This window comes from Narcine bancroftii, chromosome 1, assembly GCF_036971445.1.
Source record: "Narcine bancroftii isolate sNarBan1 chromosome 1, sNarBan1.hap1, whole genome shotgun sequence".
Taxonomy (NCBI): domain Eukaryota; kingdom Metazoa; phylum Chordata; class Chondrichthyes; order Torpediniformes; family Narcinidae; genus Narcine; species Narcine bancroftii.
This window is the reverse complement of record NC_091469.1, coordinates 293,562,076-293,575,475: the sequence shown is the minus strand read 5'-3', so window position 1 is coordinate 293,575,475 and position 13,400 is coordinate 293,562,076. Positions and strand designations below refer to the sequence as shown.

Here is a 13,400-nt window from a genome sequence, read left to right as displayed (position 1 = left end):
AGTTCACTCTTGAAGGTCACAATGTTTCCATCTCATCAATTAAATGACAATTATTTGAATCACCACATCCATTAAATAATTATTTGAACAGCTAATTCAAAATATACAATGGTTACAGAGTAGGAGGCCATAATTCAGTTCATCAAGCATCTCTCACACTTGCAGATAACCACTCCTGCGTGCAACACACTTCTTCGTGTCACTCTGAATTTTGTTATATATTTTCCTAAGGTCACAGAAGGCCCATCAAGTCCACGTCAGCTATCAAAGCAATCCCACTGATTGAGTTCACCATATTTCTCTCACATGCCCATCAATTTCATCCTCATTTTCCTACTACCTGCCTAACCTCGGGGTAATTTACAATAGTCGGTTAACCTAAAATCTAGCGTGTCCATGGAACCTGGGAGGAAACGAGAGCACCCAGGTGAATGCCATAGTGACAGGGAGAACGTGAAAACTTCACAAAGTCAACAATGGAGATGAGGAGGACACCATGGGCAGCTCTAACTGTCTTGACAGTACCATCTACTGTGACATTATTTTGTTCTAAGATACCGGATGCACTTAACCACTTAAACTTATAAGTCCATGTCTGCCACAATGAAATTTGAACTAGAGTTGAGTCAGTCAGAGCTGCCTTATACACTTGCGTTAACGTGTTACATTAATGTAGTAAATGTTTCTGGAACTCTACCTGGTGGCCCAGTGAAGAGCAGTTGAATTTAAATCTCCACCCAGCTGATCAACAATTGCGCCTTTTGAAATATAGTATCTGTAGATAGAATTTGATCAATTTATTACAATGTGAACAAAAGTAATGCATATTTTTATTGGAATATTACAGAATTTAAATCAGGTACAAAAATGATAAAAGCATCTCTTGTACAGATCTTACTTGACAAGTTCTGTTCGGTTGTTGATGGCTGCCCAATGAAGCAATGTCACATTTTCTTTGTCAGGTTGTCGAACATCATAACCAGCTTCAATCAACTCCTTACATCTGTCTATTATTCCATATCTGTAAGTGTAAAATGCAGTCTTAAAACAAAAATGGAGATAAAGATGGGCTACATTCAAAGAGATGAAACAAAAAACTTTGTTATCGATACGTATTTTGTCATGTGATCTCAAAATACTCAATTACTATTTTGGGCAGCCAGAAGACACAACCAATAATTTTTAAATTGAGACACAGAGCATGGTAAAAGGCCATTTTGGCCCACGAGTCCGTGCCGCCAAATTTACACTCAATTAACCTACACTGCTGGTACATTTTGAATGGTGGGAGGAAATCAGAGCCCTTGGGGAAAACCCACACACACATGGGGAGAATGAACAAATTCTGTACAGACAGTGCAGGATTCAAACCCCAGTCCCGATTGTTGACTCTGTGAAGGCATTGCACTAACCACTATGCCAACCGTAATAATAGAAACAGAGTAGAGGTTTTTTTTAAAAAACTAACATCTCTGTCCTAAATAATAGAAAAATCTGGAAATGTTCATCATTGTACATTTATGGAATACAATTATTAAACAAAAAAAAACACTTGATTGAAAGAGCAAGTATATTCTTTAAAAAAAAACCCCAAATTCTAATCTTAAAAACAAATATTTCAGATCTTAAAAATCAAAACAGATAATGCTGGAAATGCCCAAGCAGTGTCTGCAGTGAAACACAATAATATTATGCAGGTCAATGATCTTTCATCAAATAGCAAATGACCATGTCAAAATTAAAGAAACAACATTCAAAAGCTAAATGATTCTATAACTAAAAAATTCTGATGTTCTGGCAAATCCAGTCATAAATGGTGGTGGACAATTATATAATAACAGATCACAGGTGCTCCAAGAATGTCATTCTCAGCAATGGTGAATTGAGCAGATCCGTTCAGTCAGAGGTGCTGAGCAGATGTTCCCACTGTTTGCTTCTGGTATTCATGTATTAACAAGTGCTGAATTTCAGCCAAATGAATTTACTCCATATGATATGACAAAATAGTTGACAGCTCTACCCAATGCTTCACCAGTAGGACTGCAGCATTTCAAGGTGGCAGCTCACCACAACCTAGAGAAGTGCAATTAGAACATAGAACAGTACAGGAACAGACCTTTCATCTCACGAGATCTGCACTGACTATGATGACAAATTAAACGAATCCCATCAATCAATAGGTGACCCCTATCCCTTCATTCCCTGCACATTCAAATGCATGTGTAAGTTGCCTTTTAAATGCTACGATGCATCTTCCACATTCAAATGCATGTGTAAGTTGCCTTTTAAATGCTACGATGCATCTTCCACATTCAAATGCATGTGTAAGTTGCCTTTTAAATGCTACGATGCATCTTCCACATTCAAATGCATGTGTAAGTTGCCTTTTAAATGCTACGATGCATCTTCTACCACTGCAAGTTTTATCCAAGTGCAAAATGATTACCTGACCTTTATACACAATGACCCGACTAATGGACGCAGGTGTGCTATATGCTTCCCTTACCACAATTTCTTGTTGGGAATAAGCAATGTAACCAGTGAATCCTCAATGGACAATAAATTAAAAGAGTTTGTGTGTGAATGTAGTACTTGTAGAAGTTGCAAAGATAGTGAGAAATTAAACTGGGCCCAAGTTAAATCATTGGCATGAAAAACTGAGACTTGATGGTCTCCAGTATGAGAATGTCCATGAGTGATCAGTTCGCAGAAGCAGAACACAAATCGGTTGCAGCAAAAGTTGCTATTCAACACAATCTGCACCAGCCCTATGCAAGAACATTCCATCCAGTCCCACTCTCTACCCTCTGTCGATTATTTTCTTTCAGACACTTCTCCACCTCCTACTGAATCAAGCCTCTATAATGACTGATAGTGCATTCCCTATTCAATCACTGGGACAAAAGGCTTTTCCTCCAATCAGTTTTTTTTGATCAATCATCCACCTCTCATATCCTTTGGTCCTCGACCTGTTAGCCAATGGGAAATGTTCCTCTCCACTTGGTCGCCAGTCTTTGTTTTTCCAATCAGAATCATAAATACTTCCAATAGAGCCAATTAAAACATCTCTTCTACAGAAAACACCTCCAATTTCATTTATCCATGTAACCAAACTTTTTCCACGGAGTCATTTCTCGAACTCTATTCTACTTCCTTTCTTAAAGGCTTCACACCCTTCCTAAAACATGGAGCCCTGAACTCAACACAAATCCATCTTCAGCTGAATTGGAGTTTTGGAGAAGTTCATCACAACTGAGAGTCACTGGCTCATGCACTTCCTTGTTCTTGTGCTCTCTGTTCCTCTTCATAAATTTCAGAATGCAATTTATTTTTACACTATTTCTGCAAATTTCCACTCACTATGTTCATAATTTCAAATCATGTAATACAAATATAATCATATGCACATATAGAATGACCTATCCTGGACTCTCAACACCTCTTCATTAGTCAATAAGACACTGCAGTCCTGCACTTCATAAGGAGGCTGAAGAGGGAAAGCCACCGACGCTCATCCTGACAACCTTTTAACGGGAGCTCAAAATTACCCGACTGATAGGCTTTTATTACCATAAACAGAAGGCATGTCTCATGTAGCTGACCCAACACCCGAGCTTGTTCTGGGGAGGGGTTATTGCTTTGCCAACTTTATTAGGGGAATCGAGAGGGAGAAGCCACAGTTACAATCAGCAAGGGGTGGACCAGCTGTATACATACAAACAGTATTAAGAGTGGTTCCACCATACACAGTGTTCTGTCTGGCTGCATCATTGTGTGGTATGGTAGCTGTAAAGCATCAGACTGGAAGTCTGCACAGAGGATCATTAAAACAACTGAGAGGATCACTGGGGTCTCCCTTTCCTCCACTGATGACATTTATTGGAAGTGTGGCCTAAGTAGGATTCAAGGAGTTATAGAAGACCCTGTCCATTCAGCCCATTGCTATCAAAAAGTACAGGAGCATCAAAATCAGGACTGGGAGGCTGGGTAATAGCTTCTACCAGCAGGCTGTGATATTGATGAACAGATTCCTATAGCCATGTAAACTGTCCTAAATATTTACATACATTTATTTTCATTATTTATCTGATAATATGTACAGAGTATTGTGTGTTTTTGAGTACCATGGTAAGGAAAGACATTGTTATGTCGTGTTGTCTATTTACAATCAGATGATAATAAACAATCAATTTATTCTTCAATGTAAATTGTGCCTAATTTACATTGTTTTATTCTTAGAATCAAAACCCAACACTTCACATTTCTCATTATTATATTTCAGCTCTCTACCACACCATTGTCTGCCTGCACCTTTTTTTAACTATCCATCTCAACTTTTAAGTTCATGTCAAATCAATTGGCAATAATATTAATCATGGTGTCTTTTACATCCTTATGCATCATTTTACTCTTTGAGCTGATTGTGACATTAAAAAATGGCTTTGTGTGAGATGTGTGACCATACATCTCCAATATATCTGATATTGTAATGTAGGGATGATGACATTTACAACATACAAATCACTCAAATTATAGTGGTAACCATTGGCTGTCAAAGGGTGATACAACTGACAAACTCGTGGCTTTGGATGCAAAATGTGGAAATAATATATTTATATTGATGCAGTATACAAAAGTGATGGAGCATGCAAAGGAAGTAAAAGGCAGCTATTTTGGTCTTCAAGGAAAATCATTAAGTTGAAGTCAAAATGTGAAAATAAACAAGTTGCACAACCTGCAATTGGGGGTGAATGGGATGGGTTCAGTAATGTCATGTTATTTTCTCCACATTCAATGCACCTTGATTTTCATGAGAACCAACCATCTACATACTTCTCCAATTGAACAAAAAAGTCAAAGGACTACATAACCAATGTTTATTTTAATATTACCTTTTTAATTTCAGGAGCTCTTGCATTTGTAAGCCATCTTTCCAAATGTCCCCCCCCCCCAAAAAAAAACATCACAGTTGAGTTACACAATTAGGAAAGGGTGTCACCACCTCATGCTGACTTCACATTATGATTCAACACAGAATATATTTTTTTTAAAAAACTGTTTACTGTCTAAATTTAATGAATCTTTCTATAATCTAGAATATCAGTGAGGATTTGCAACTGCACTTGACACAGTGTTTGCTTAGTTAATGAATTTCAAAACTACACATTACCCCAAATTGCGAATCACAGAATTCCCCAATTGTCCTAATTAATGATACTGGCAAGCTGTCAATCAGTTACAAGAGAGCAGCTGTTATTGAGTGATCAAAGGAGCATTGCAAAAACAGTACAAAGATGGCACGGCACGGTGGATGTACCAGTTAGCCGTCGGGACCGGACCAGGGTTCGAGTCACGCGCTGTCTGAAAGGAGTTTGTACGTTCTCTCCATGTCTGCATGGGTTTTCTCCAGGGGCTCTGGTTTCCTCCCACCATTCAAAATGTACCAGTGGTGTAGGTTAATGAGGTATAAATTGTGTGGCATGGACTCGTGGGGCAAAATGGCCTGTTACTATGTATGTGTTAATTATAAAAAAATGTAATGGCAGCTACAGTCAGAAAACAATAATAAAACTACAATTGGAGGGAAGAGGCCTGTGTGGTCATGGTATCTACAGATCTTTCACTGTCTCCTTTGCCCATCATACAATACCATATTGTAATGAAGGAAATTAAGGTTAATATTCTTCTGCACTATTTAATAGGGATTAAGGTTTTGATTTAAGCAACATCTTACTGTTATGCCAAAACAAAGGTGTAAGCTAAGCATTTCAAAACTTTTTAAAATATATTTAACCATGTACCTCACAAATAGTTAAAATTTTGCTTTGAAAGGGTGGGAAGAGAAAGAGCACAAACCCCATTGTTTTTGACAGTTTTAAACCATACATACAGGTTCTATGACCCAATTTGTACCTATTTGCCTGCATTTGCCTTAAATTCCCCAATACATTTCCTATTCAAGTACCTGTCAACATATTGTTTAAGCGTTGCGATTATTCCTGCCTCTACCAATTTTCAGCAGCTTTGGCAAAATACCCACTACTCTGTATGAAAAGTCTATCCTTCAGATTCACTTCAAGTCTTTCCCCACCCACCTTAAAACTGTGCCTTGAAGTTATAGATTCCTGTAACTGCAAAAAGACAATGACTATTTTACAAGCCTCAATAAGGTCACCCCTCAGCCTCTTTTACATCAGGGAGAGGTCCCATCTAATTTAATCTTTCCTTGTAACTCAAGCCCTCCAATCCTGCAAAATTCTTGTAAACCCTCTCTCACTTTATGACATCTACCTGATAGTTGGGTGTCCATATAACCACTTACAGCACAGAACAGGCCAGTTCGGCCCTACTAGTCCATGCCGTAACAAATCCCCACCCTCCTAGTCCCATTGACCAGCACCCGGTCCATACCCCTCCAGTCCTCTCCTCTCCACGTAACTATCCAGTCTTTCCTTAAAGGTAACCAATGATCCCGCCTCAACCACGTTTGCCGGAAGCTCATTCCACATCCCTACCACACTTTGCATAAAGAAATTTCCCCTCATGTTCACCTGATAATTTTCCCCCTTCAATCTTAAACCATGCCCTCTAGTTTGAATCTCCCCCACTCTTAATTGAAAAAGCCTATCCACATTTACTCTGTCTGTCCCTTTTAAAATCTTAAACACCTCTATCAAATCCCCCCTCAATCTTCTATGCTCCAGAGAAAAAAGCCCTAGTCTGCACAACCTTTCCCTGTAACTCGAAATCCTGTCAACATTCTCGTGAACCTTCTCTGCACTCTCTCTATTTTGTTTATATCTTTCCTATAATTTGGTGACCAAAACTGTACACAGTACTCCAAATTTGGCCTCACCAATGCCTTGTACAATTTCTTCATAACCTCCATACTCTTGAATTCAATACTCCAATTTATGAAGGCCAACATTCCAAATACCTTCTTCACCACACCATCTACCTGAGTATCAGCCATGAGGGTACTATTTAAATAGTACCCTCATAACTCCTAAATCCCTTTGTTGCTCTGCACATCTCAATAGCCTACCATTTAATGCATATGACCTATTTAGATTTGCCTTTCCAAAATGTAACACTTCACACTTATCTGTATTAAATTCCATCAGCCATTTCTTAGCCCACACCTCCAGCCTTCCTAAATCACCTTTTAAGCTACGGTAATCTTCCTCACCACCAATCTTTGTATCATCTGCAAACTTGTTTATCCAATTCTCCACCCCTACTTCTAGATCGTTAATATATATAACAAACAATAGTGGACCCAGGACCGATCCCTGAGGAACTCCACTAGTCACCGACCTCCAATTGGACAAACAATTTTCTGCCACTACTCTCTGACACCTCCCACCCAACCATTGCTGAATCCATTTCACTACCTCCTTATTTATACCTAATGCCTCCACCTTTTTTCCTAGCCTCCTGTGGGGAATTTTGTCAAAAGCTTTACTAAAGTCTAAATAGACAACATCCACAGCTTTCCCTTCATCGACCTTTTTTGTAACCCCCTCGAAAAACTCAATCAGGTTTGTCAAGAATGATCTACCCCTGACAAAACCATGCTGATTACTCCCTATCAATCCCTGTACTTCCAAATATTTGTAAATGCCATCCCTCAGAACACTTTCCATCAACTTACCCACCACAGACGTCAGACTCACGGGCCTATAATTCCCAGGTTTACATTTGGACCCCTTCTTAAACAGCGGAACCACATGCGCCACCCTCCAATTTTTTGGCACTACCCTCGTGGCCAGTGACATCCTAAATATCTCTGTTAATGGCCCCACTATCTGTCCACAAGCCTCCCTGAGTGTCCTTGGGAATATTTTGTCTGGTCCCGGAGATTTATCCACCTTTATCTTTTTCAACACAGCCATCACTACCTCCTCGGTTATCCTTATATGCTTCATGACCTCCCCACTATTTTTCTTTACTTCAACTGGTTCAATATTTTTTTCCCTAGTGAATAGGCAAAGAAATCATTCAGAATTTCCTCTGACTTCTCACTCAGCCTACCCTCGATATTAACAAGGGGTCCAATTTTATTCCTCACTAATCTTTTACTTTTAATGTACCTATAGAAACCCTTTGGATTTATTCTTACTCTGTCTGCCAAAGCCTCTTCATGCCTTTTTTTGGCCTTTCTAATTTCTTTCTTAAGATTCCTTCTACACTCCTTGTAGTCTTCCTTCAAATTCTCAGCTCCCTGCTCTTTATACCTCTTGTACCTTTTGCTCCTAACCAAATTTCCAATATTCCTCGAAAACCAAGCCTCCCTATGACTTCCAGCCTTTCCTTTGATCCTCACTGGGACATATCTACTGTACTCGAGATGGCAGAGGTCGACAGCATCGAGTCCACGCTGCTGAAGATCCAGCTGCGCTGGATGGGTCACGTCTCCAGAATGGAGGACCATCGCCTTCCCAAGATCGTGTTATATGGCGAGCTCTCCACTGGCCACCGTGACAGAGGTGACAGAGGTGCACCAAAGAAAAGGTACAAGGACTGCCTAAAGAAATCTCTTGGTGCCTGCCACATTGACCACCGCCAGTGGGCTGATAACGCCTCAAACCGTGCATCTTGGCGCCTCACAGTTTGGCGGGCAGCAACCTCCTTTGAAGAAGACCGCAGAGCCCACCTCACTGACAAAAGGCAAAGGAGGAAAAACCCAACACCCAACCCCAACCAACCAATTTTCCCCTGCAACCGCTGCAATCGTGTCTGCCTGTCCCGCATCGGACTTGTTAGCCACAAACGAGCCTGCAGCTGACGTGGACTTTTTACCCCCTCCATAAATCTTCATCCGCGAAGCCAAGCCAAAGAAAGAAAAGAAGACCCTCAAAATTTCTTTTTTGAATATCCTCCATTTTTCATTTTCATCCTTACCTGAAAATATCCTGTCCCACTCAATACTCCCCAAATCCCTTCTTATTCCTTCGAAATTTGCTCTTCTTCAATCCAGAACCTCAACTTTAGGCCCCTCCTTGCTCTTCCCTAAAACTAACAGAGTTATGATCACTAGACCCAATTTGTTCTCCAACATTAATGTCCGATACCTGACCTAGCTTGTTCCCTAACAGGAGATCCAGTATTACACCGTTCCGAGTCAGTTCTTCTACTAATTGATTTAGAAAACAATCTTGAACACATTTAACGAACTCTAGCCCATCCAGCCCTCTAACTGTATGGGTATCCCAATCAATGTGAGGGAAGTTAAAATCTCCCATGATCACGACCTTATGATTCTCACACATATACGTTATCTCCCTACAAATTTGTTCCTCTAATTTTCTTGGCCCATTTGGTGGTCTGTAATACACCCCTATTAGCACCCTCATCCCTCCTTCACCCCTCAATTCCACCCAAACAGCCTCACCTGGACGATCCCTCCAGACCATCCTGCCACCTCACGACAGTAATGTCCTCCTTAACAAGCAGAGCAACTCCTCCCCCTTTTTTATCCCCTGATCTATCACATCTAAAACAAATGTATCCTGGAATATTAAGTTGCCAGTCTTGCCCCTCCTGTAGCCAGGTCTCACTCATTGCCACAATATTATGACCTCAAGTCCAGAAGAGTGCATAACACAGGAAAAGAAATTGCAGGAACTTCACAGATCAGTCAACCTCAAAAGTACTTACATGCCCAATTGTAAAAAACACCCATTAGAACTTACTGTGTGGCTCTTACAATATCCCAGTTACTGTAATCTTCCATGAAGGCAAGGTCACTGCAATGTTTGTCAGGATTCATGCCTTGTCTCGAATTATTCAAAAGTTCCTGGTGTTTTTGAGTTCCATGAGGACAATTGAGTTTGCACTGGAAGCAAGAATATTCTCAATGAGATAGCTAAAAATTCTAACAGGTAAAAATTGATCTTAAAACAGCAGTGAAACAATTGATACTGCTGGATGCAATATTCCATGCATAGGAAACAGAAGTATTGCTTCGGTATCATACAATAAAACAAGGAGGCGCTTCGCCGGTCAGGAAAATTACACGAACTAAAAATTGTCCGCGAACTGCCAATTTGTTCTATCCTTTCTCACATTTGGAAGAATGTTCAACATAAATTCCAATCAGAACAATAAAAGAAAACCTTGGAAACAGCAGGTTCAGGCAGCATCTGTGAAAAAAGAAACAGGGTGAACATTTCAAACTGATGACATTTCGTTAAATCTCACACCAATTCCAGCTCTCAGCATAGATATCTAATGAAAAGAAACAAAATGTACAAGCACAAAAATACAATGTCTTACTAAAGCCTGACCAATCAAAGTCCAGGTATAATCAAATTTAAAGGAAATATAGCTGTTAAAATTTGAATGTCATTAAAATATCAGTCACTTTTATTTGTACAAATCCATTGTCACTCACAAGCTTTTACTATTGTTGTAAACTCAACAAGTGGAGCAATTAAAATTGGACTCTAATTGGAGCATTGGCATGACAGCCAGCCTCCTATTCAAATCAACCCTATTCAAAGTATATTGATCAATCTAAAACATTAAATAAAAACAAACTATTGGAAATAATTAGCAACAATAATAACACCTGCAAAAAAAATACACAGAATTAACATTCCAGGTCAAAAAAATGGGGAAATAAGAAAACAAGTTTAATTTCATATTTCATTGGAGGAGGAGAGGAAGAAGAGAATAGACAAGACAACAAGATCACCTCTGACAAGGTGAGGCAAGAGATGCAGTGGGGATAGGGTATGGACGAAGTTACATGGTTGAAAGCTTTAATGAAACCTGCATAGTGCTGTAGAAAGAAATGTAAAACACAGAGCTGTAGGACATTCTCAGGTGGAGGCAAAACGAAAGCCCCTCATGATTTTATGTCTCCTTAAAGTGTCTCCTCAGCCTTCTAAATTCCAGGGGGAAAAAAAGTCCCAGCCTATCCCTATCTCATGCCCAGCAAAATCCCTGTGAAGCTTTTCTGCATTGTTCCCAGTTCAATGACATCCTTACAAAAGTTGGTTGACCACAAATATATTATCAAAATACCGTCTCCCCAATTATTTTATAGTTGTAATATGATGTCCAACCTATGCTCTTTCTGACAAGCTTCTTCATCACTTGTCAACCTTTATCACCACTTTAAGGGAACTGTACATCTCATTCTGTTCTACAACACTCCCCAAGGCCCTATCATATACTGTGCAAGATCTGCTCTGGTTTGACATGTCAAAATATACAATTATGGCAGTGTGCCACAACAAGCAATGGAGGTTGGCTGTGTTGAGCAAGAAGTGTAAAAGAAATGAGCAGAGTCCAGCGATGTCTCAGTACGAACTCCTTTACTCAAAACTAAAATCCTGTGATTCAAACACCCACACCCTTTCCCATTAACCCCGTGTCTGGCATGTGCTTCCCATGCGAGGTTCACCCCACATCTAAAACCCTGCTAGATGCTGTCGGTTGCTTTCCGGTCCACAACTGCTGGGGCTGGTGGAGCACACAATGTAGGTGTAATGCTACATGACCGCCCACCCAGAACCGGTATCAGCGGTGGCAGTGGTCGCTCAATTGTCCTTTTCACAAGGTCTGCCTCATTTGTGAGTGGTCAGAATCATAACCAGCTTGAGGCAGTCTAGTTTGAAAGTTTCTTCCCAGCCCCCAAAGTCCAAGACACAGATCATCCCGTTGTGCCAAATTACTTTACAAGGCCCTTAATTTGGCTGTTGCAGGGGTGATCTGCAATCCTCTGCAGACAAACACTAAACCACCCATTATAGGTTGTCAGGTACATATGATGGTACTACTCCATGGTGTAATATGGTTTTCAGGGCTAAATTCCTTAGCATCTCCCTGAGTTTTGAGAGGATCTCTGTTCGTGCGTCATCTTGCTCGCCGGTGCCATAGCTGAATGATGAAGATCTTCAGCTGAAGATGCCACCAAATCCACTTTGGGTGTCGTGCAGATGCCCAGAAGGACCCAGGGGAGTTTGTCCACCCAGTCTGTCCTCTGAAGCATGCTATCAGGACGATTTTAGGTGCCTGTAGAACCATTCCACTAAGCCGTTGGACTGTGGGTGGTACATTGTCATCCGGTGGAGCTGAGTTCCCAGCAGCTGCGCTACCTCAGACCATACAGTTGACATGAATTGAACTCCTCTACCCGAAGTAACATGGGTAGGGAGACCAAATCGTGCAACCCAGCTGGCAAGAGCAGTTTGGAAAACAATTCCGTCATCATGTCGTTCTTTAAGGTCTGCTAACAAACCATGCACACAGAGGAAATCTGCACTCAGCAATGGTTGCGTTACCATGGCCATTTGAAATGTCTGGCATGGATTTGTAACGGGATAGTTTGCGTACCATAGGTCTGGATGGTGCTGTTGTTGGCCGCCTCGAGGTCCAGTCTTTTCTGTCCAAGTATCATGAACCGAGGGAGTGAGGACACTGACTTCTGCACCCATCTCTCACCTGTATGTCTGTCCCAGATATACAGGAGCCTATCCCGGTGGCCAGCTGCCATAGCCATTGGTGACAGCTGGCCCTTTGGTTTCCCGGAAACTGGCACGGTGGACGGCATCCGCGGGCTCTGGATCCCCACCTTTGGTCATAGAAACACCAACCAAAATCGTCATCATAATTGACGTTGCTGGTCTCGTTGTATGGAAACAATTACTTTTTATTACTTTCAACAATATACTTACATTATGTAACTATTAATCAATGATTATTTACTATTATATTTACTATTCAATTAATTCAGTTATTATACAATTAATTCTGTTATTCATTTTTACCATTGAACAATTATAATCAAAGCAGGAACAAAAGACAAGGGTGGCGAGACATGATGAAACATGTGGCAAGGATACAGGATAGGGAGGATAGGTAAAAGTTAATGGTGGCAGAACATCATGGAGGAGGATGTGGTTTGAAGCATGATTAAATAAAGGAATGAGCCAGCATATCACTCATCAACGCCAACGGCGCCTGGTCACCCAGACCACCTGTATGAAGTAAACGTGTGGCTCGTTCGCAATGTGATAGGTTGAATATTTCCAACAATGGGGCTTTGAGTGATTCATACTTATTTTCTGGAGAAAATCGACTATTCGGCCCACTGTTTCTTGGTCAAGCTCAGCCACAATAGAAATACTTGGTTTCATCTGCAAGAATGTTCCTGACCTTGAATTGAGCCTCTGCCTGCTGAAACCATATGAGTTGCTGAGTTGTCCAGAATACTGGTAGCTTCAAGGAAACTGCTTTAGCATCACTCATTTTTTTTGTGGGTTCAAACACTTTTCAATGGCCGAGGTCACCAATATGGCAGTGCGCCACAACGAGCAAAAAAGAAACAAGCAAAGTCCAGCAATGTCTCAGTACGAACTCCTTTACTCAAAAACAAAAGCCTGTGATTC

The 13,400-nt window shown here is 40.6% G+C and overlaps 1 protein-coding gene across 3 annotated transcripts in view; it reads right to left on the bottom strand.

Annotated features, from left to right (window-relative positions):
- zdhhc13 (zinc finger DHHC-type palmitoyltransferase 13) overlaps nucleotides 1-13,400 on the bottom strand; it is a 56,229-nt gene that overhangs the window by 40,989 nt on the left and 1,840 nt on the right. For all 3 annotated transcript variants that reach the window (XM_069904678.1, XM_069904685.1, XM_069904688.1), the window contains exons 2-4: nucleotides 9,696-9,838; nucleotides 899-1,021; nucleotides 698-775 (exon numbers count right to left, since the gene is read on the bottom strand). In XM_069904678.1, the coding sequence (XP_069760779.1) occupies nucleotides 698-775; nucleotides 899-1,021; nucleotides 9,696-9,838 (344 nt within the window). The remainder of the gene's footprint in view (nucleotides 1-697; nucleotides 776-898; nucleotides 1,022-9,695; nucleotides 9,839-13,400) is intronic.